This window comes from Hemiscyllium ocellatum, chromosome 23 (genome assembly GCF_020745735.1).
Source record: "Hemiscyllium ocellatum isolate sHemOce1 chromosome 23, sHemOce1.pat.X.cur, whole genome shotgun sequence".
Lineage (NCBI taxonomy): Eukaryota > Metazoa > Chordata > Chondrichthyes > Orectolobiformes > Hemiscylliidae > Hemiscyllium > Hemiscyllium ocellatum.
The window spans coordinates 45,636,108-45,660,404 of record NC_083423.1 but is presented as its reverse complement, the minus strand read 5'-3'; the positions used below and the strand labels follow the sequence as shown (position 1 = coordinate 45,660,404).

At 40.8% G+C, this 24,297-nt stretch overlaps 1 protein-coding gene across 2 annotated transcripts in view; it reads left to right on the top strand.

The window, feature by feature from the left end:
• cwf19l1 (CWF19 like cell cycle control factor 1) overlaps nucleotides 1-18,461 on the top strand; it is a 40,218-nt gene extending 21,757 nt beyond the window's left edge. For both annotated transcript variants that reach the window (XM_060843196.1, XM_060843194.1), the window contains exons 11-14: nucleotides 3,412-3,621; nucleotides 4,122-4,241; nucleotides 16,081-16,178; nucleotides 17,250-18,461. In XM_060843196.1, coding sequence (XP_060699179.1) covers nucleotides 3,412-3,621; nucleotides 4,122-4,241; nucleotides 16,081-16,178; nucleotides 17,250-17,394 — 573 coding nt within the window. In that variant the 3' untranslated portion in view covers nucleotides 17,395-18,461. The remainder of the gene's footprint in view (nucleotides 1-3,411; nucleotides 3,622-4,121; nucleotides 4,242-16,080; nucleotides 16,179-17,249) is intronic.
• The last annotated feature ends 5,836 nt before the right edge of the window (nucleotides 18,462-24,297 follow it).

The following is a 24,297-nucleotide window of genomic DNA, read 5'->3' as shown; positions in this document are numbered from 1 at the left end:
CTGACTTCATTTGTGGGAAATGCACCAAATCCAGCTCCTCAAGTACTGTGTTAGAGAACTGAAGCTGGATGTACTTTGGATCATTCAAGAGTCTGAGGGGGTTATTGAGTGCATTTACAAGGAGGTAGTTACTCCACAGCCACATGATGAAGATAGATGGGTTACCGTCAGGGGTAGGAAAGGGAACTGGCAGGTATGCAAGGATCTCCTGTGGTGGTTCCCCTCGATAACAAGTATACTGTTTTTTGATACTGTTTGGGGTGGTCGGGTGCAATTTACCAGGGGTAAGCAATGGGGTGCTGGTTTCTGGCACAGAGTCTGTCCCTTTGCTCAGAGTGGAAGGGAAAGAGGAGCAGAGCTTTAGTCATTGGGGACTCCATAGTTATGGGGGACAGATGGGAGGTTTTGTGGGAACGAGACTCATGATCTTTGTGTTATAATTGTTGACAGGAATAGTGCCAGAAGACTGGAGGATGGCAAATGTTCTCCTTGTTTAAGAAGGGGAATCAGGGCAACCCTGGTAAATTACAGGCCAATAGGCGTTGGAAAAGGTTATAGGAGGTAGGATTTATAATCGTTTGGAACAGAATAATTTGATTAGGGATGATCAACACGGTTTTGTGAAGGGTTGGTTGTACCTCGCTAACCTTATTGAGTTCTTCGAGAAGGTGCCAAAACAGGTGGATGAAGATAGGGCAGTTAATGTGGTGTATATGGACTTCAGTAAGGCATTTGATACGGTAGGCTATTGCACAAAGTAAGGAGTTTCGGGATTGAAGGTGATTTAGCAGTTTGAATCAGAAATTGCCTGGCTGAAAGAAGACAGAGGGTGGTGGTTGATGGGAAATGTTTATCATGGAACTCAGTTACCACTGGTGTGCCGCAGGGATCTGTTTTGGGGCCACTGCTGTTTGTCATTTTTAAAAATGATCTGGAAGTGGGTGTGGAAGGATGGGTTAGTAACTTTGCAGATGACACTAAGGTAGGCAGAGTTGTGGTTAGTGTTGTGGGTTACAGACGGACATAGATAAGGTGCAGAGCTGGGCTGAGAAGTGGCAAATGGAGTTTAATGCAGAAAAGTATAAAGTAGTTCACTTCAGAAGAAGTAACGGGAATGCAGAGTACTAGGCCAATGGTAATTCACATTGGCAGTGTGAACGAACAGAGAGATGTGTGCCCAGGTGCATAAATCCCTGAAGGTTGCCAGCCAGGTTGATAGGGTTGTTAAGGCATATGGTGTGTTGGCGTTTATTGATAGCGGGATTGAGATTTGAAGCCATGAGGTCACGCTTCAGCTGTACAAGACACTGGTAAGGCTGCACTTGGAGTACTCTGTGCAGTTCTGGTCACCCCATTATAGGAAGGATGTGGAAGCTTTGGAAAGGGTTCAGAGGTGATTTACTAGGATGTTGCCTGATATGGAAGGTAGGTCTTACAAGGAAAGACTGAGGAAACTGCGGCTGATTTCATTGGAGAGAAGAAGGTTAAGAGGTGAGTTAATCGAGACTTATAAAATAATCAGAGGATTAGATAAGAGCCACTTACCTCAAATGGTGAAGGCGAGGGGACATAGCTTTAAATTGAGCGGTCATAGATTTTAGGATAGATATATTTGGGTAGATTTTTACTTGGAGAGTAGTAGCACCGTGGAACAACCTGCCTGCAACAGTAGTTGTCTCGCTGACGTTAAGGGCATTTAAATGGGCATTGGACATACATATGGATAATAATGGAATGCTGTAGGTTAGATGGGCATCAGATTAATTTTGCAGGTCAGTGCAACATTGAAAGCGGAAGGGCGTATACTGCGCTGTAATATTCTATGTTCTATGTCACTGAATCCCTTAGAATCGATGTCCTGGCTTGGTTATCATTGAAACGGAACAGGGCCAGTCATTAAAAGATCAGGGAATTCGTGAGATTGGTTATCTCCTGACTCCTTGAAGCCTGTCCACACATCTACAAGGCGCAAGTCAGGAAAATGATGGAACACCGTCCACCAGCCTAGATGAGCACCCTCCACCTGCAGCTCCAACAACACACAAATTTGACATTTATGCAGGGCAGAGCAGACCAATTGATTGGTACCAAGGTGATGATGGCCCAGTGGTGTTATTACTGGACTGCTAATTCAGACACCCCAAGTATCGTTTTGGTTGCTAGGGTTCATACTACACCATGGTAGATGATTAAATATTAATTCAGTAAAAAATATGGAATTAAGAGTCTAATGATTTATTGTCCACTGTTTTACAGTGAATAATATGGTAAAATACGTGAAAAACTTTGACTGTTGCCACAGTCCAGTGGCATTTTGAATAGTTTAAGAATGAAAAGCTATAACTGAAAGTCTGTCTTTGTTCTGCTGCTTCTACCATGAGCCCTGAACCAACTCGCCCACAACACCTGTGCCACCACCCCGCCTAAGCTACCTCACCGCTGCCTGAGTCAGACCAACCAACATAGGAGTCACCACTTTTTAGGTGCCATCTTTTTGCTAGTGGGCCCACATGGTAGAGGTCACTGCCAGAACCGGTTCCTGTGCAAAACCTACACTCTCCCTGCAACCAGGAGTCCTGGGCTCTGCTGCCAGGCCAGTCAGTAACCCTTTGGCAATTAGAAATGGCCTCATCCCTTGAATTAATTAAAAAATAAAAAGAGACATCCTCCATTATCCAAATATTTACTCCCTCGTGCCAATGCATGGTAGCAGCAAGATGTACTATATTAGAGCTGTATTGACAAGTAACTTGTCAAAACAACTTCAGCACTTTCCAAAACCATGATTTCTAACTACCAAGAAAAGCAAGAACAGCAGAAACATAGGAACACTCCATGTTCCAAGGTACACACCTTCCTGATTTAAAGTTATGTCACTGTGGGACCATAGATACAGACGCAGAGTTAGGCCATTTACCCCATTGAGTCTGCCCTGCCATTCAATCATGGCTGATGTGTTTCTCAATCCCATTCTCCTGCCTTCTCCACATAACCTTTAATCCCCTTACTGATCAAGATCCTATATGTGTGGCTTAAATCCCTGTGGCTGAAGAATGTGATTTCCACGAAACCCCTCATGCCTTCCCCATCAGCTCTGTAGAATCCCTATGCTAAATAAATTTATGGCTGTTCAAGGAGACAACTGACTGCCACCTTTTCTAAAGGAGTAGTGGATGGGAAACATCTGCAGGTTTTGTCAGTGGCACCTGCATCATATGAAAACAAAAGATAATGCCTCTAAAAATAGCCAACAATCTTTCACACGAGGGAGCTGAGCACTGAAAAATGACATGCATGTTTACTGTGATTTCCTGAAGGCTTACTTCAATATACATATAATATTTGCATTGCATAAAAGTATTTGTAGAAGATAATTCATCAGCTTAAATGATTAAGTTTTTTGTTTTACAGTGTTATATTGCCCTTGCAAAAGGTAGCTTAACCCCAGATCACGTACTCATTTTACCTATTGGGCACCACCAGTCAGTGGTAGAGCTTCCTTCAGAAGTCATAGAAGAAGTACAGAAGTATAAACTGGCTTTGAAAAAGTTTTACAAGAGCATTGGGAAAAGGTTTGTAATGTTTGAAAGAAACTACAGGAGTCAGCACCTACAGTTGCAGGTAATTTCTAGTCACATCAAATATTTGAGTGAAACCTTGAATTTTCAATAGACAAAGTTCCACTTTCAAAATAGCAGCATATGTTGATTTGAAACATGAATCATTTGTTCTCATCCAAGGAGCATTTAAGATTTGATGTTTACATGTGGTTGATCTTAAATCGGTTGGTTTTGGAAGTACCAGACCAGTCCTACAGTCTCCACAAACAATAATATTGAGTTGGAAACTTTGTTGTGAAAAACTATCAAGTCCTTCTGTTATTTAACTCTTTCAGCTCACACAGCAAATGCTCTTTTTTTCATTAGTTTAAGTCTGAAATAATCAAAGATGTTGTCTCATCTGGTATGATGATGAGTTTTCCTGAGGGAACCAATATCCCAATGATGTACTTTTTTTCTAATTACTTTAGATTAATCTATAGAAAATCTATAGACTTTTGTGTAAACTGTTTTGATAGTAACTGCAATGAGTTCTAAGTGACACTTTCCATTTTCATTCAGGTGGTTCCTATACCTATCCAAAGTTGTACAACTGAGGACATTAAAGAAGCTTTTATTGTACAAGCAGAGGAACAGAGGATGGAGCTATTGGAGATCCCTGAACATTCGGATCTCAAACAAGTGAGTTTATTTAATGTACTTCAGTAACTCAAAAGACACAAGCAATCTTATTTTTGCCATGGAGCCATAAACCATTGATGAACAAAAAATTTCTAAGTGGTCTATCAAGGCTGCCTCTGAAAATTTTATACAAAATTGTCAATGCTAAAGGATAAGCTGCCTGACTTCACAATAGATAAGTGCACTTATCATGTGGTATTGTACTTTTTCAATTTCTTTGTCTGCACATTTAAGTTAACTAAAAATTCAGTCTCCAAACTATACTTGTATTGTTTTCAAAATGCATTGTCTGCACTCTTTCCATTCCCTTGGCTTCTTCTGTTTTACCTGAAGGTTATCACAGTGCTGATTGCCTATTTTCATCACTAGTCACCCATTTGCCTTCAAATCCAGCTCTCTTTAAAATTTTCACCAGTGTACCTTTTCATCATGTTTTAGGCCTTTTCCCATCTCTAATAGTCAACAGGAAATTGAGAAACAAATTTGTAAGGAGATTTCAGTCATCTATAAGAAGGTTGGTTATTGTAGAGGATTTTAACTTTCCAAACATAGACTGGGACTGCCAATGTTTTAAGAGTTTAGATGGAGGAGAATTTAAGTGTGGACAAGAGATATTTCTGATTCAAAATGTGGATGTACCTACTAGAGAAGGTGCAAAACTTGACCTACTCTTGGGAAATAAGGCGGGCAGGAGACTGAGATGTCAGTGGGGCTGCCGGCAACCATAATGATGGAGAAGGATAGACCGGACCTAAAAGTTGAAGTTCTAAGTTGGAGGAAGACTAATTTTGACAGTATCAGACAAGAACTTTCAAAAGCTGATTGGGGGCAGTTGTTCGCAGATAAAAAGATGGCTGGAAAATGGGAGGCTTTCAGAAATGAGACAACGAGAGTCCAGAGACAATATATTCCTGTTACGGTGAAAGGAAAGGCTGGTAGGAGTAGGGAATGTTGGATGGCTAAAGAAATTGAGGTTTGGTTCAGAAAAAGAAGGAAGCATACTTCAGGTATAGACAAGATAGGTCGAATGAACCCTTAGAGTATAAAGGCAGTAGGAGTATACTTAAGAGGGAAATCAGGAGGGCAAAAAGGGGACATGGGATAGCTTGGGCAAATAGGGTTAAAGAAAATCCAAAGGGTTTTTACAAACGCATTAAGGACAAAAGGGTAACTGGGGAGAGAATAGGGGCTCCTCAGATATCAGCAACACAGCCTTTGTGTGGAGCCGCAGGAGATGGAGGAGATACTAAACGCGCATGGATGTTGGTTTGCTCACTGAGCTGGAAGGTTCATTTTCAGACGTTTCATCACCATACTAGTTAACATAGAACATAGAAAAATGCAGCACAGAACCGGCCCTTTGGCACACGATGTTGTGCTGAGGGTTGATCCTAATGTAAAATAAAATATCCTACACACCCCTCAACTTACTCTATCCATGTGCATGTCCAGCAGTCGCTTAAATGTCCCTAATGACTCTGTTTCCACGACTACTGCTAGCAACACATTCCATGAATTCACAACTCTCTGCATAAAAAACCTTCCTCTGACGTCCCTTCTATACCTTTTTCCTAATATCTTAAAACTATGACCCCACGTGCCAGTCAGTCCTGCCCTGGGGAAAAGTCTCTGGTTATTGACTCTATCCATTCCTCTCATTACTTTGTATACCTCAATCAGGTCTCCTCTCTTCCTCCTCCTCTCCGGAGAGAAAAGTCTGAGCTTAGTAAGACAAGCTCTCCAGTCCAGGCAGCATCCTGGTAAACCTTCTTTGCACCCCCTCCAAAGTCTCTGCATCTTTCCGAAAGTAGGGTGACCAGAACTGACAGTGTTCCAAGTGTGGTCTCACCAGGGACTTTTAGAGCTGTAGCAAAGCCTTGTGGCTCTTAAACTCGATTCCCCTGTTAATGGAAGCCAAAACACCATAAGCTTTCTTAACAACCCTATTCACAACTTTGAGGGATCTATGTAGTTGCATACCAAGGATCCTCTGTTCCTCCACACTGCCAAGAATCCTGTCTCTAATCCTGTATTCAGCTTTCAAGTTCGACCTTCCAAAATGCATCACTTCACATTTATCCAGGTTGAACTCCAGCTGCCATTTCTCAGCCCAGCTCTGCATCCTGTTTGTCGTGCTGAAGTCTGCAATAGCCCTCGATACTATGGATGGTACCTCCAACCTTTGTGTCATTTGAAAATTTACTAAGCCACCCCTCAACCTCCTCATCCAAGTCATTTATAACAACTATAAAGAGTAGAGGCAAGAACAGAGTCCTGCAGGATCCCACTCAACACTGACCTCCAGGTAAAATACTTTTCATCTATAACCACTCTTTGCCTTCTGTCAGCCAACCAATTCTGAATCCAGATAACCAAATCTCCCTGTATCCCATATTTCCTGACTTCATGAATGAGCCTACCATGGGGAATCTTATCAAATGACTTACTGAAGTCCATATACACCACAGCCATTGCTCCACCTTCGTCGACCTGTCTTGACACCACTTCACAGAACTCAGTGAGATTTGTGATGCATGACTTGCCCCTCAAAGCCATGCTGACTGCCTTTAAACACACTGCTTTTCCAAATAGTCATAAATCCTATCCCTCAGAATTCTTTCCAGAACTTTGCTGAACACAGACGTAAGACTGACTGACTGATCTGTAATTGTCAGGGGTTTCCCTATTACCCTTCTTGAAAAGAGGAACAATGTTCACCTCATTCCAATCCTCTGGTATGACTCTAATGGAGAGTGAGGAGGTAAAATTCTTCACCAGTAACATCTTCAGTGTGCCTTCGGAACACTGCTGATGATTCCTGCATTCTATTTATCAACAAACACATTGACTTGCACCCCATTTACCACCCCCGAGAAAAGGAACAGGAAATGACATCACCAACCCAAAGAAACCCAAACGTACAAATAGAAAGCAGGAATCATTAGCAGTGCTTCATTCGGAGGCTCACCGAAGATGTTACCCAGTATGGTGACAAAACGTCTGAACATGAACCTTCCAGCTTAGCGAGCAAACCTACATTCAGAATCTCAACCTGAACTACAAATCTTTTCAAAACTACTTGATACTAAACGAATATTCTGTATCAATATTTACTGTGGAAATAGATATGGAAGATATAGAATGTGGGGAAATAGATGGTGACATTTTGAAAAAATGTCCATATTACAGAGGAGGAAAAGCTGGATGTCTTGAAACACATAAAACTGGATAAATCCCCAGGATCTGATCAGGTGTACCCTAGAACTCTGTGGGAAGCTAGGGAAGTGATTGCTGGGCCATTTGCTGAGATATTTGTCTCATCGCTAGCCACAGGTGAGGTGCTGGAAGACTGGAGGTTGGCTAACTTGGTACCACAGTTTAAGAAAGGTGGTAAGAACAAGCCAGGGAACGATAGACCATTGAACCTGATGTTGGTGTGGGCAAGTTGTTGGAGGGTGTCCTGATGGATGTGACTGATTGTGGATAGTTAATATGACTTTGTGCTAGGGAAATCCTGTCACACAAACGTGACTGAGTTTTTTTTAAAAAGACAACCAAGAGGATTGATGAGGGTAGAGTGCTGAACGTGATCCATATGGACTTCAGTAAGGCGTTCGACAAGGTTCCCCCTGTGCAACTGATTAGCAAGATTAGATCTCATGGAATACAGGGAGAACTCGCCATTTGGATACAGAACTGGCTCAAAAGTAGAAGACATGGTGGTTGTGGAGGGTTGTTTTTCAGATTGGAGGCCTGTGACCAGTGGAGTGCCACAAGGATAGATGCTGGGTCCACTACTTTTCATCATTTTCTATAAATGATTTGGATGTGAGCATAAGAGGTATAGTCAATATGTTTGCAGATGATACTGAAATTGGTGTTGTTGTGAACAGCGAAGAAGGTTACCTCAGATTATTTGGGATCTTGATCAGATGGGCCAATGGGCTGAGAAGTGGCATTTGGAGTTTAATTTATATAAATGCGAAGTGCTACATTTTGGGAAAGCAAATCTTAGCAGGACTTCTATATTTAATAGTAAAGTTCTCGGGAGTGTTGCTGAATAAAGAGACCCTGGAGTGCAGGTTCATAGCTCCTTGAAAGTGAAGTCATAGGTAGATAGGATAGTGAAGAAAGCATTTGGTATGCTTTCCTTTATCAGTCAGAGTATTGAGTACAGGAGTTAGGAGGTCATGTTGCGGCAGGACATCGGTTCGGCCTTTTTTGCATTAATGGAATATGGCACCCTATCGGAAGGTGTTGTGAAACTTGAAAAGGTTTATTAAATGTTTATAAGGATGTTGCCAGGGTTGGAGGATTTGAGGTGTATGGAGAGGCTGAATAGGCTGGGGCTGTTTTCCTTGGAGAGTTGGAGGTTATGGGGCAACCTTATAGAAATTTTAAAAAATCATGATGGGCACTGATAGGATAAATAGACAAAGTCTTTTCCCTGGGATGGGGGCGTCCAGAACTGGAAGGCATAGGTTTTGGGTGAGAGGGGAAAGATATAAAAGAGACTTAAGGGGCAACCTTTTCACGCAGAGGGTGGTACGTATATGGAATGAGCTGAGCTGCGAGGGGAAGTGGTGGAGGCTGGTTACGATTGCAACATTTGAAAGGCATCTGGTTGGGTATATGAATAGGGAGGGTTTGGTGGGATATGTGCCGGGTGCTGGCAGGTGGAATGAGATTGGCTTGGGTTATCTGGTTGGCATGGGCGAGTTGGACCTCTGACTCTTGCCCTAACTATGTCATCATTGATCTCACCAGATTTCTTCTCTGTTTAAATCTACGATAAATGAACATATAGTGGTGGAAAAAGATAGACCGGATCTAAAAGTTAACGTTCTAAATTGGAGGAAGGTCAATTTTGGGGTATTAGGCAAGAGCTTTCAAAAATTGATTGGGGTCAGGTGTTCACTTGTAAGGAGACGGCTGGAAAATGGGAAGCCTTCAACACTGCGAACATGAGAGTCTGAGACAGTATGTTCCTGTTAGAGTGAAGGTCAAGGCTGGTAGGTGTAGGGAATGCAGGATGACTGGAGAAATGGAGGTTTTGGTTAAGAATAATAAGGAAGCATATGTCAGGTATAGACAGCAGAGATCGAATGAATCCCGAGAAGAGTATAAAAGCAGTAAGTATACTTAAGAGGGAAATCATGAGGGCAAAAAGGGAACATTAGACAGCTTTGTCAAATAGCATTAAGGAGAATCTGAAGGGATTCTACAAACCCATTGACAAAAGGAGAACAAGGGAGAGAATAGGGCTGTTCAAAGATCAGGAAGGCCACCTATATGTGGAACCACAGGAGATTGGGGGTAGGGTGGTGGGGAGATACTAAATGAGTATTTTGCATCAGTTTTTACTGTGGAGAAACATGTGGAAGAAAGAGAACATGGGGAAATAATGACATCTTGAAACATGTCCATATTACAGAGGAGGTGGTGGTAGAGGTCTTCAAATGGGTAAAGGTGGATGAATCCCTTGGACCTGATCAGCAATACCCTGAAACTCTGTAGGAAAATGGGGAAGAAATTGCTGGGCCACTTGCTGAGATATTTGTATCAACAATAGCCACAGGTGAGATGCTGGAAGACTGGAAATTGGCTAATGTAATGCCACCATTTAAGAAAGGTGGTAAGGAACAGCCAGGGAACTATATATCATTGACCCTGACATTGATAGTGGGCAAGTTGTTGGAGGGAATCCTGAGGGACAGGATGTTCATGTATTTGAAAAGGCAAGGACTAATTAGGGGTAGTCAACATTGCTTTGTGTACAGGAAATGATTGAGTTTTTTGAAGAAGTAACAAAGAGCATTGAGGGCAAAGTGGTGTATATGATATCTATGGATTTCAGTAAGGCATTTGACAAGGTTCTTCATGATAGACTTATTAGCAAGGTTAGAGCGCATAGAATAAGGTAGAACTAGCCATTTGGGTACACAAATGGCTCAATTGTAGAAGACAAAGGTTGGTGGTGGAGGGTTGCTTTTCTCACTGGAGGCAATGTGTCATAAGGATCGGTGCTGGGTCCAATGCTTTTCGTCATTGATATGAATATCGGAGGTATGGTTAGTAGATTTGCAAATTACACCAAAGTTGAAGTGTAGTGGACAATGGAGAAGCTTACCTCAGTACAATGGGATTTTGATCAGATGGGCTATTGGACTGAAGAGTGGCAGATGGAGTTTCATTTAGGTAAATTTGAAGTGATACATTTTGGGGAGGCAAATGAGGGCAGTACTTATAGACTTAATGGTAAGGTCCTGGGGAGTTTTGCTGAAGAGAGCGAGCTTGGATCACAGGTTAATTGTTTCTTAAAGTGGAGTCACAGGTAGGTAGGATAGTGGCAATGTATGATGTGCTTGCCTTAATTGGTCATTGCATTAAGTATAGACGTTAGGAGGTCGTATTGCGGCTGTACAGGATATTGGTTAGACCACAATTGGAATGCTGCTCATAATTCTGGTCGCCCTGCTACAGGAAGGATGTTGTGAAATTTGAAAAAGTTCAGACCAGATTTACAAGGATGTTGCCAGAGTTTGAGCTGTAGGGAGCTGCTGAATAGACTGGGTCTATTTACCCTGCAGCATCAGAGGCTGAAGGGTGACCTTAGAAGTTTGAATATTCATGATGGCATGAATAGGGTAAATAGATATGGTATTTTCCCTGGGGTGGGAAGTCAAAAACTAGAGGGCATAGGTTTAATGTGAGAAGAGAGAATTAAAAGGGATGTAAGGGTCGATTTTTAAAGGCAGAGGGTGGTGTGTGTATGGAGTGAGCTGCCAGAGGAAGTGGTGGAGGCTGGTACAGTTATAATATTTAAAAGGCCTCTGGTTGTGAATATAAATAGGAAGGGGTTAGAGGGAAATGGGCCAAATGCTGGCAAATGGGACTGGATTTATTTAGGTTATCTTGTTGGCGTGGACAAGTTGGACTGAAGGGTCTGTTTCTGTGTTGTATACTTCTATGACTTTATACCAATTCCAAGTCATTGAAGCTACTTTTTTTTGACTCTCCAGCAATCCTCACTGATGAGAACGCTTCCTTCTCTGCCATGTGCTTGTTTCTGATCTTGTCCTTCCTTGTTATTCCACACATCCATATCAGTAACTAGGAGAAAGCCAGAACTGCAGATGCTGGAGAGTCAGTCGAAAAGGGTGGTGCTGGAAAAGCATAAGCTTATGCCCAAAATGTCAACTCTCCTGTTCCTCAGATGCTGCCTAACCTGCTGTGCTTTTCCAGTGCCACCCTTTTCCATCTCCATATCAGTGTCTGTATCTCATTGGCATCTACTCATGATTCTCACTTCTTGATGTTGCCCAAGATTTTTATATTATGTAATAAGACTGGTTTCCGAGTAGTCTTGTGGATTCTTGTTTTCAAGTTCAGCAATGTTTTTTCTATCATCTTACTCTGTTCAGTTACTCCAAACAGAGCTAATCTGTTGTTTAATTTATATTTGCATTCTTCTGGTTATTTAGGTTACCTTGACCCCAGGTACTTGAAACTTTCATTTTCTCCAAGATTTCTGACACTTCTTCATTTTCCATTGGGGCGGTACGATGGCTCAGTAGTTAGCACTGCTGTCTCAGCGCCGTGCACCAGGGTTTGACTCCAGCCTCGGATGACTGTCTGTGTGGAGTTTGCACATTCTCCCTGTTGCCTGCGTGGGTTTCCTCTGGGTGCTCTGCTTTCCTTCCACAGTCCAAGGATGAGCAAGTTAGGTGAATTAGTCAGGGGGAAATGTAACAGAACGGGTCTGGGTGGATTACTCTTCAGAGGGTTATTGTGGACTTGCTAGGCCAAAGGGTCTGTTTCCATATTGTAGGGATTCTAATTCTAATTTTACAAACAAAATTTCTGCTTGACTAGGTACAAGAAACGTGACTGCAATTTGACCAAACTGATCAGTGGTAATTATCTGGTTTGGTGCTGTTAGGTTACAACTGTTTTCAAAGACAAATTTGGGAGTCTTCAAAATGATTTCACAGCTTGTTTGTAAAAAAAAAAGTGGCACATTGCTATTTCATTCAAGACTTAACCCTTTGTTTAAATCTCTTTGTATTGAAAGCTCTGAGTTTAATTTTGTTCATCAATCTGTTTAAGTGGTGCATTCAATTTATTTAAAATATTTTACTGGCACAAAGTAGCATCAGGTCCATTTATGCAATGTTCTGGATGAACAGCTTATGCTCAAAACATCGACGCTCCTGCTCGGATGCTGCCTGACTGGCTGTGCTTTTCCAGCTCCACACCTCTTGATGTAATTCCATTTATGCAATGTAGTAAAATATCTCGAGGATGTCTCTTCACATGAGCATCTTTCAAACGAGTTTTGAATACCCCACATAAGTTGGTAGGGCAGATGCACAAATATTTCGATTTTTGTTTCCCTCCCTGGAGATGAGGAAAGTGACAAGAAGGACAAATGATTGGTTAAGATACTCCCTTGTACCCTCAACAATTAAGTACTGGGTGAGGACTATTGGCGATCTTTCTCAACTTGGCACAAGTCAAGGCCCTTCAAGTGGTCAGTTAATGGCTTGACCTCATCCCTGGTCCCATTATCTGCCTTTTCACTAAATGTGTAAAGTGGTTTGTTCACCATTCCTAGGGGTGTGGAACTTCCATTTACCCAGTCCAGAGAGGGCATTGGATGGGAAAGCAAAAAGGTAGCATTTGACAGCCAACCTCTGTCCTTGGCTTTGAAAACACTCTTCCTGCATCCCACACTCTGCAATACTTCCCAAAATTGCCTCTCTTATTAGTTCACCCCATCATGGTTTCACAGCATGGCCCTCGAGCAACAGTCTCTTGGATCCAGAAGCTAGTGGCTTCTGATTGGCTGGCAGCCTCGGGTGAGATGGAATTTCTGTGGGGGGACTCAATGATTGGACAAAAGAACCTGAACGCCTCAAGTCAGTACTTCATCTAATTGGTGCTTAATCCAGTGAACTCCTCGCTGGCAGGGAGCAAAAATTAGTCTCCTTGAAATCATATCCCCATGCTTTTTATAACTTTTGAACTGAGGTGTTGTTTTGTTCAATAGGGTTTCATATGCTGCAGTTAATATCTTGCAGCAAGTCTGCTTCCCCATCCTCGCCAAACTACAAAGGTTCTAATTTATTCAATGCTTCACTTAAAGTTATAACCTCCATGTTTGAATTCCTATTATGGTTTTGCACCCATCTTGCTTTCTGCAAAATCACGTCTACACTTCATCCAGCTTTTAGGACTTAGCCTTCATCTGTTTCTTTCCACTGATGCTGGTTACTTATGCATTCTTTCACCCAAGCATTAGTGAATATGCCTTTGCCTTTCTATTAACTCGTGGTTTTGAATTCTCTATTGAAAACTTTCTACCTCCCACTTTAAAAGTAATAGTTTTGGTAAGCCCTCCAAACATTTTTGGTTCAGCCACACTTCTGATACATCTTCCTTTGGTTCAGTCCCTGTTTTCTGTCTCTTGGAAGTGCTGAGGGATTTTTTCTATATTAAAGGAGTCCTTTAAATGAAAATTATCTCATTTGTCTCTTTTTTTAAATATATTGCACTTAGGACATTTGTACAGGATTCTTTGTTTGTACATCTATTATTTGTGTTAATACAACTGACCAAATGCCAACACACAATATACTACAATTGTTCTAAATGTTGCAATACAATTTGTGATGTTCCACAGTAAAATATATTTTAAATGACAAGAGGAAGGAATTTTACATTTCATTAGTCAAAGTAAGTAGTGTTTCACTTGGATTTTTGTTGAATTATCTTTAATATTTTTTTTGCCAGTTTAGGATTTGTCTCTCAGTAACTGAAAGTTCAGGTAATAAAAAGTTTTTAAAAATAGTACTCATGATAGATAACAGCTTTTGTAGAATGTTGTAAATTAGGTTTGTACATTTGTATATGTAGTAATGGAAAAAGTTTTAGGTTTCGATTACTGGAAGATTTCCAAGATGCTTTTCTTAGAAAGTTGCAACAACCATTGCACCTGTTTCTGAATGACGCCTGTAGGCCATGTTGGTAACTATCTTGGAAAGGTGAAAACAGATTGGTGTATTTAGCAGCTAATGGACCTATGCCCATGGAAAAATAATTGTCACCCTCTATTGTGTAATATTAAAGTTGTATTTGTCACTGTAACAGATATTTCTCGAAGTTTCATGAAAATTTGATGTAGAAAGCCGTAAATAGTGTTTTTTTGGCAAACCTGCATAGTGAGTGGATGTTTTTTTTTCAATTTACTCATGAGATGAGAGCAGGCTGGCCACCCTTCCTAGTTGCCTTTGAGAAGGTGGTGGTACGCTGCCTTCTTGAATTGCTGCAGCCCATGTACCGTAGGTCCAGTTAATGTGATTTATATAAATGTGAAGGCTAGGTTACAATATTCTTTGTCTCAGGTAGTTTGGAAGCAGTGTTACTCTCTGCCAAGATTGTCAGTTATGAGTTATAAAGTTGTAGAATTATACAGTGTAGAAACAGACTCTTCAGTCTAACTAGTCCACGCCAACCATGTTGTCAAACTAAACTAGTGTCACCGGCCTATGTTTGGTCCATATCCCTCCCAACCTTTTCCATTCATTACTTATCCAAATGTCTCAAACCTTTTAATTGTACTCGCATCCGTCACTTTCTGTGGTAATTTGTACCACATACTAATCACACTGTTTGGAAAAAAATATGTCCCTCGTGTTATTTTTCAATATTTCTGTCTTGCCTTAGAATATAACTCCAAGTTTTGAATTCCCCTCACCTTAGGGAACAAAAACATTTCTTATTCATCTCATCCATGCCCCTGGTGATTTTATAAACCTCTGAACTCACCTGTCAACCTCCTGTGCTCCAGTGAAATAAATCCCAGCCTATGCATCCTGTTTTTATAACTCAAACCCCTCAGTTCCCATCAACATTCTGGTAAACATTTTCTGAACCCGTTCCAATTTAATAATATCCGCATATCCGGGCAACCAGAAATGCACAGAGTACTTCAGAAGAGTCCTCACCAACAACCTGTACAACTTCAACATGATGCCCCACCTCGTATACTCAAAGGTCTAAGCAATGAAGACAAGCGTGCTAAAAGCTGCTGGAAAACAACCCTGTCAACTTGTTTCACAAATGTCAAAGGATTATGCGCCTGAACCCCTAGGTTTGTCTGCTCTACAAAACTGCCCAGATCCCATCCATTAATTTTGTAAATCCTGCCTTTGTTTGTTTTACCAAAATGCAATATCTCACACTTATTCTAATTAAACCTCATCTACCACTCCTTAGCCCATTGATCAAGATCTCTTCGTAATCTTAGATTACCACCTTCGTTGTATATTATAGTGCCAATTTTGGTATCATCAGCAAATTTACTAATCCAAAGCATTTATATAATTAACAAACAAAAGTGGGCCCAACACCATTTCCAGTGCTCACAGGCCTCCAAAAACAAACCCCTCCTATAGTAAAGCCAATTTCATTTGTGCTAATGTACATAGTCAAGCATTTTGCACAAAACAGGTTGTGAAATCCCTGCAATTCCTGCTGTCTCTTTGTCACAGTGGTGGCTTGAAAAAGATGAGAATGTATGGGCTCTTTCAGAGCTATAAATTAGTTTCAACCTCCATTTTACTCGGGGCCACTGCGACAAAAATCTGGGTTAGATGACTGTAGACTTCAAGGTGAAAGGTCTAGCTCACTCCCAGTTATTAAAATGCTATTTGACATTGCCTTCAACTTAAAAAAAGTTAGTTCCACAAATTGTTTGAAAGATGAAAAATACCGAAAAAATTATGATCCAGCTGTATGTAACTTTTAAGTAAATCCATTTTTTTGTGTTTTGCAGATAATTCAACCTGGATCAGCATATTTCTATGTTGAGCTAGACAATGGAGAAAAATTGTTGCACCGAATCAAGAAACACTTTCCTTTACAATTTGGCAGGTAAGAGCAGGCAATCAAGTGGTCTTAAGGGTGTGTCTTTGTAATGACCTTTGTGTTTCGTATTGTAGCTACCTGAATTGGATTTGAACAGTCTTCATCACAATGAATTTTACCAATCAGATAGTTCTGTGTTCAATTAAATGAAACAAACATTTAACAACTTAATGTAATAGTTTCATAATTGAAAATAACATTCACTGCTGCCTCGCGGCTCCAAGGTCACAGGTTCGATTGCAGTCTCTGGCAACTATCTATGGAGTTTGCATAGTCTCCCTGTTTCTGTTTGGGTTTCTGCTAGGTGCTCAGGTTTCTTCCCACACTCCAAAGAGATTTTTTTTATGCATAGGGTGGTTCGTGTGCAGAATGAACTTCCTGAGAAAGTGGTGGATGCGGGTACAATTACAGTGTTTAAAAAGCATTTGGATAGATACACGAATGGGAAAGGTTTGGATGTATATGAATATGTCTCATCAGCAGGGGCTTATCCCAAGTAGATTTCGAGCAGAATTAAATAACATTGGTTTTCTTTCATTTAGAGAATGCCCTTTACAAACTGTGTCAAAGAACATTCCACATCCTCTCTAAAATGAGGTTTCCTCATTGAATTTAAAATGGAGAAGTAGCAGTTGGATGCTTGGTTGATAGCAGATTGCAAAAGCGAGGAAATGATGTTGGAGATAATATTAAGTAGAATTTGGCCACAAACTCAAGTTTAGCTCTGAAGACTAATTATTTTGTGGAGAATAGCACCACCTATCTTATAAATGTGAAGTTGTGAGCTCTTGAGAAAATAAACAACTATACCTACCTTTCTTAGGCAACATGCTTTAGGATTTGGGGTGGAGAGATCGTAATCAGAAATGAATAAATATGTAATTTTGGCAACTAGAGTAAAAAGGTAGGTCTTCATATGTACACATTATGTAGACTTCTAATGAATTCTACAGTTGCGTGTTTGTTTGTTCTGTTTGCCCAGCTAGCTTTGTCAAGTAAATAAAGTGAGAATTATTATTTGTTGCAGCAATGTTTACTCTATGGTTTGTTAACTATGTTCTTTTATCAATTTCTTAGAGAGGTTTTGGCAAGTGAAGCTGTCCTAAATATGCCAGATAAAGCCAACTGGAGGGAATGTAAATATAGCCGAGAAGAAGAAGAAGAATTTACTAAGGTTTTCAGGAATGGTTTTCAACCATATGATTTTTCATTGCTTGACTAATTTAAGATTATATTGCATTTAAATTATTTTGAATGCTTTCAATAGCACAGGTTGATGTAATCTCAGAATTGTTTACTTTGATACAGATATATATTTTCATCTACAGAACTGCAGTTGTGAACATTCGGTGGACATTAGAAAATAATGTATATAATTGTTTTCTGATTAAATTCACACAACAAAATGAATCTGATATTTTACAAACATTTTTAAAATTTAATCCCTCTCCTTCCACTGATGTAAATATATTGACTCAATAAGAAAGTTTTTTTTGAAAAGTTGCTATTGGAATGTGGTGGCTCAGTGATTCTAGAAATTGCAATTTTTACTTATTGGGTGATAGATGTATTTTTACAACAATTTAAATTAAATTGTATGGATTTGTTTTTTAGGAAAACCATGTACAGTCTGTGCAGTAGACTTGCTGATATATTTTCCCAATTCATGTGATTTTGATGAAACAATCCATTTTAGGTATTTTGTTACATGGTCCAGTGCAAAGCCTTTGTTTGTAAGATATTTTAGTACACTTCATGGGATACATGTAACTGTAATGGTCAAAAGCATCCACTTAAGAGTCATTTACTTTTCTGTTCTTAATAGTGAATTAAAGCTTTATTGAATGTGACATTATTCAACACAGTTTATAGACTCTGTCCTGCTCACTTTCCTAACTAGTTTTCACATTCTTTTGTAAACTTTTTCTATTTTGGATATATCATAAAAATGAAAATGTTTTAAATTGCAGACTTTCAATATTATAGCCAAATAGTTGAATATGTAAAATGTTGACATTAAATCATAACTATTCCAACACATAAATCATAACTATATTTCTTTGCACCACCTTTCTTGTTAACCCACTAAATAAGAAAGGTGCCATCTTTGTTCTCTGCAGTCTAGTGTGTTTTTCCTTTTGTATAATATATTCTAACTAGATTAGTTCTGATGTAGAAATAAACTCTACTTTGTGACCAGACATCCTCAAACTGTAACTAGTGAAAGGAGAAAATGTTCTGTTCAAACTCCTGTTTCATTTGGGATATGCAATAAAGCAGACAGATGGAGCCACCTATTCTCTTGGGATGTTAATTAACTAGTTGAATTATCCAATACTGGATTGAATTTAATCCCTGCTCCAAGGTTAGTTGGAAGTAGGGCAATATTTAAACAGGTAGGAAGGTGCCAGAAGGTGACTCTGCTTCAGCTCAGGGATTGGAGGTCTTGTATATATTGATTCTGCCCTGGTGCTAGTTGAGGCTTTTAAGTGGGCAGTTAAGGCCTTATCCTGTTGCTACTAGTTTTCAGCCATAAGCAGATGAAGTAGATGGTCACTGTATGGGGAGCTCTTTCATTGCCTGATCAAAACGCTTGACATCAAGAAGGGCCACACACTGCCACTGCTATATCTTATTGCAGACCCCATCCTATCCTTTCTCACCTGTTTTTTTGGGTCCTTTCGTAAACCTAGAATCTTCCTTTGCTGTATTGCTGACGTCTGAATCTGAGGCCAGCAGCCTCCCCCAAGATTTAATTACTTAATGGCCACCCATATGTCTATATTTGGTACTTAATTCTAGCTGTCCTCACCCAAAGGAATTGTTTCGATTCCTACTGGTTCTCCAGGCTGAGGGAGAGACCTTGTCACCTCAATTAAATATTGTCCCGTATGTTGAGTGGAAGTATATAATCCTGAACTATTTTTCATTTAGCTCATTGGTGTACTACTATTAGCAGTTGAGCTTGCAGTGACTTCAAGGATGCTGGCTGAAGCTTATTTTCAGTGTTGAATGTGCCTTGAAGAAAATCTATATCTGTGGCACTGAATCCTGTCAGTTGTCCACAGCAACCTTCATCTAATCAATAGCTTCTTGATGATCACTTGAAAATTCCTGTTTTTGATTTTGGTTCTGAGACTTATTCTACTTATTCTCTTCCTCAATCCCCCTCAACCCCAAAATGTGAGTTTAGCCTGCAATCTGAAAGTAACTAAAGCTGAAAGTTGTACTCTTAAATGCATTAATTAAGAACAACTATTTTTGGCAATGAGGTAACCATCAACTTCCATAAAAATGCAGCAAATACCTTTCCCTCATACATTACAAAAGCTCTTATAGAGCTTTGATTATTGGTACAGGTTGGAACTTTAGGGTCTGAGCAACATGGGCTATGTTGAGATGCTTAACAGAATTAGGTATCGCAATCAGCAGTCCCTTGCAGACGAGGATGACCCTCTTCCGTTCTCGGAGTGAGTCCATACGTAGCTGTACAGACCAATGTGGCTACCACAAGCTGTTACACTTGGAGCAGGTGGCGGTTATAGGAAAGGGTGGATGGGGCATTGGCAGCGTACTCCTTTCAATGCTTTTGCCTGGCTTCCATTTTTTCCCTGACAGCATGTCTCGAGATGCTTGACACCTGTCTGGATGCTCCTGCACTTTGGATGGTCTTGGGCCAGTAATTCCCAGGTGTCTGTAGGAATTCCACATTTCACCAGTGAGGCCTTGAAAGGATCACTGAAGCGCTTCCTCTGTCCTTCTGGGTCTTGCCTGCTGTTTCGAAGCTCCGATCACAAGTGAGGCAAGGATCATCTTGAAGTTTGCATCATCTCTCTCTGTCTTTTATGCTTTTCATAAGTGGCATGGTAAGGTTCACATGAGGCAGTGCATGATGCCAATTGACACACAGTTTGAACATTTTGTTAATGCCACAATTCACCTCATTAATATTAAGACATTCACCGTGCCAAACAAAGATGTCAGGAAAACTCAACTGGGAAACCAGTGTGTGTATTTAGTGGAGTTAACTCTTTGCTTGCTCAGATTGACCTCTATGTCAGGCACTGGCCATTGTCTATCTCAGGACACATCCACAGCCACCCTTTGTGAATGGACATTGGTTTCTGGAATTTGCCAATATATTGCAACTATTCTGGCACCTCCTCTACCTTGGCAGGCTGCTCAAGGCACAGTCGCCATCGTAGGATGCAGCAGGAACTATTATTGAGAGGTCTGCTGAAAGGATGGATAATGTTTACAAATAGGTCCGAGCTTCTGGGTTGGACCAGGCTACATCTCAGGGCTGCTCACTAGCCCTCTAAGCACTTGCTCATGCAGCACCTATTCGCATGCATGTACCATCCATGCCTTGCTGTGTGCCAAGCTACAATTGTTACCTCAGCCAGTGGCAAAGGCTGTCATTACTGCCATTTCCAGGGACTCTGGCTGAGGCACACATAGGCTGTTGTAAGTACTGAACTGTCCTTGGATCAGTAGGAATGGGGGTGTCATGATGAACAGCGCACTAAGACAGAAACCTGCATATTAAACACACTTGATGCAACCAAAAGGCCATATCGGAAACGGATAGAGGATTGTTCTCAGTACATTCAGGGTGGGGTGGGAAAGCTTGTCTGTCAGAGGGTTCTGTAGTTATAGCAGTCTGCACATAGTCTAGGGTTTTGTCATTGTTTATCATCTACTTGGATAGCTGACTGTCAGGGGATCTATTCAGAGCATTTCAGGCAGCACCACATTTGGTGCTGTAGAGCCATTATATGCAGTAAGGGGATTAGTTTATCATTAATCAAGAGCTATGAATACAGCAGTAAGAGATTTGGTCAATCATGTATAGGCTTTGTTAGTTGAAGTATGTTAGAGATCTGCTATGAATATAGTCCTGAGTGTCCTCCACTGGTCTTTCAGGAGGGTTAAATTGGAAGTGGTGGGGCAAGGAGCTTTCCAGGTGGTGTGGAGGATCAAGAATAGAAAGTGCATAATAGTCCAGGCTAGGGGGGGGAAGAAGCAGGGGCAATTTAGAATAGTGGGGATAAGAATGGTAACAGTGAAACTTAAGTTCAATTCTTTCAGAATTGTCTTTTATTTCCTCCTGTATTGGCGAAGTACACATGAGACAATCTGTTTTCTATATTGCCTTTTGCCAAGGATATGTTTATGGGATGTTGTGATATTCAAGTTTACACAAAATACAATATACATCAACAAATACTGTATCCCAGAGAAGTAGGGATACAAACATAAGGCACCCAAATCTCATTGGAATCAACAACAATACATAAAACCATACATAATTCTTACGCAGGTCACTGTTTCCCTGAAAAAGGGACTATAATGATCTAAGTACATAGAAGGAATTGTAACAACTCCTAAGGGTGGAATTAAACAGTGGGCGAAAGCAGCTACAAACATCTTACGCATCACCTGCAACCAGGCATAATGTTAAAGCAGTCTACAAAACACAGCACAACCGAGAAAAGACGTATAGCTGAAATCTACCCAACATGACCCAGCACGTGGTCACCCTTCAGACTTTCCAGCCACCCCGCATGCCCAATGGCCTGTGCCTGCCTACCATTGTGCAGACCGGCTGAGGGCCATCCAAACCCCGACATTGTCCGGACCGTGGAATGAGATGTTACTATATTGGGGAGAAAGTGAGGACTGCAGATGCTGGAGATCAGAGCTGAAAATGTGTTGCTGGAAAAGCACAGCAGGTCAGGCAGCATCCAAAGAGCAGGAGAATCGACATTTCGGGCACGAGCCCTTCTTCAGGATTCCTGTTTTGAGAGGGTCTGGTCTGGTTCATTACAGACAGTGTCAATTTGATGGCTAAAATTGCAGGATCCATGTTTGCTGGGCAACAGTGTGTTGTCTCAACCGGAACATGGCTCATCCATTTGCAAAGTGCAGCTATATTGGATCTGCAGTTGTTACATTGGCCATTTCATATACATTTGGAATGAGGGCTGTTGTGGCACAGTGATCGTGTCCCTCAATAAAAAGCCCACTTGCTGTAGGTCATAAACTCATCTAAACAGCTTAATTAAGAAGTACCTGTGCATTCAGATTGAGCAAGCTTAGAGGTCACAAGCTGAGTAAAGGTGTTTTGCTGCATGCAGTTGATGCTTGCAAATTGAACTGGGCGTGTTAATAATGTTAAAGTTCAGAGCGATGACTCTACGAAAGGCCAGGGCTGGCTGAAAGGAGATCACTATTAGTAGCACCTCCAAGGGTCCTGTATGAACCATACCAGTTTGAGTCCTTATCTATTTGGTCAGAGTAACAATTGTGTTGAGTGTGGTGTGAGGTTCAGTGTTTGATGTGGCTGTGCGGTTGAAAGTGTGGTGTTGTAGTACAGGCAGTCCATTCTCACTGATATGGTGGTCACTCAGCCAGAGTGGCAGAGCTGGAATGTCAGTGACCAATGGAGGCATGTCCCCCATTATCTGCATCTAACATGTCTCACTACGGTGGTGTGCAGAGCCTTCATTTACAAGGTACACCACTAATTACTGTTCTGAGGTCTAAAAACCTGGCGCTATAAGCCAGGCAGAGCCTCAATAACACCTGCTTCCAATCGAAGAGAGCAGAGTGCAGCATACAATCATTGACTGATATTTTGATACCCAAAACTCGTATTGTTGGGGCAAAGTTCAGACTCTATTCGCTTCATTTCTGTTTCGTTTTGCTTTCCATAAGTAAAAACTAATGTTTGTGATTGTATTTGTCTGATTGCCTGCGTGTTTGTGATGTCTGACCATGAGAAGCTGCAGTCGACATTGGAGGCACAGTAATATTAACTGAGAGGGACGTAGTTGGAGATAGGTACAGTGTGTAGTGTGATGGTTAAATGATGATTAGGGTAAGAGTATGGGTTGTATATGTGATGAAGTGTCAACCAGATGTGCTGTGAATAGCATGACTTTATCGTTGCTGTGCTATAACATTCCTGGTAAGGGGCAATGCCAGACAGCAGTGTTGATCCAGGTGCACAATAGGCATTTAAGGATGGCTCGAGACACAAGGGATGCCGATATTTTGGTGGATATCTGACGAGTGGCAAGCTGTTCTGGGAATGATGTGAGGTAAGGTAGGCTGCAGTCATACATGAGAGAGTTCTTAGGTACAGGGTGGGCAATTTAATGAGGTGAGTTTGTTAAGAAAGGGTGAGAAGACTTGTTAGCTCTGTCAGCAGGAAATACTCTAAAAAATTCGATGCAACTCGGATTTTGCCAAAATGAAAACATAGGATTTAACTCATGGTTCCCAGATTAAAAAGAAAGGTGATCCACAAGTGGCTGGATTCAGGAGTTGAGTAATTGGGAGTTAAAAAACTGTAGGAAATTCCAGACACAAGAAGCAGCTGGGTAAGTCTTTATTGGAATTATAATGAGAGGTGAGAGTCCTCATTTTTAGACCTGAAGACAGAAATCAAACATTTCAAAGATGTCCAACTTCACAGAAAGCAATGAAGAATTGATCACTTAAGTTTGTCTGCATGTTTACTAATGGGTTTGGACAAAAGGTAACAACTTATTGTTCCTTATGCCAAGTATGAAGCTAAATGCCCAATGACATTACTGCTGAGAAAAGAGCACAAGAAGTTCATGTGAACATTGTCACCACCAAGACGCATATAATTTTAAATGCATATATTCAACCAAAACAATTAGATTGGGTAGGTAAATTATCATTAAGTTTAGAGAAAAATGGTTTCTAACTGTTGCAATTAAGACATCAGATCAAGAGCATCAGATGAATTTGAAGTACCAGATAGACACCGGTCTTCCAGTAACATTATGAGCTACGCAGACTGAGATGTTACACCAGATGGTGATCCAAAATGAAATCCTTGGTGGTGAAGTTGGAAGAGTGTTGGAATGATCATGTCCCTGGGAGGGCAAATTAATCTGAGAGTCCAGTGCTATGACAAAATATAACATTTGGAATTTCAGATAATGGTAACAATGCTAAAGGCGAAGCAAGACAAAAGCTCAGACTAAGAAATACCAGAAAAGATTGTGATTAGCAGGCCACATCAACTGTTCAACCGATAATTAAATAGAATAGGAGGGTTTAATTGCAAGACCACAATGACAACTTA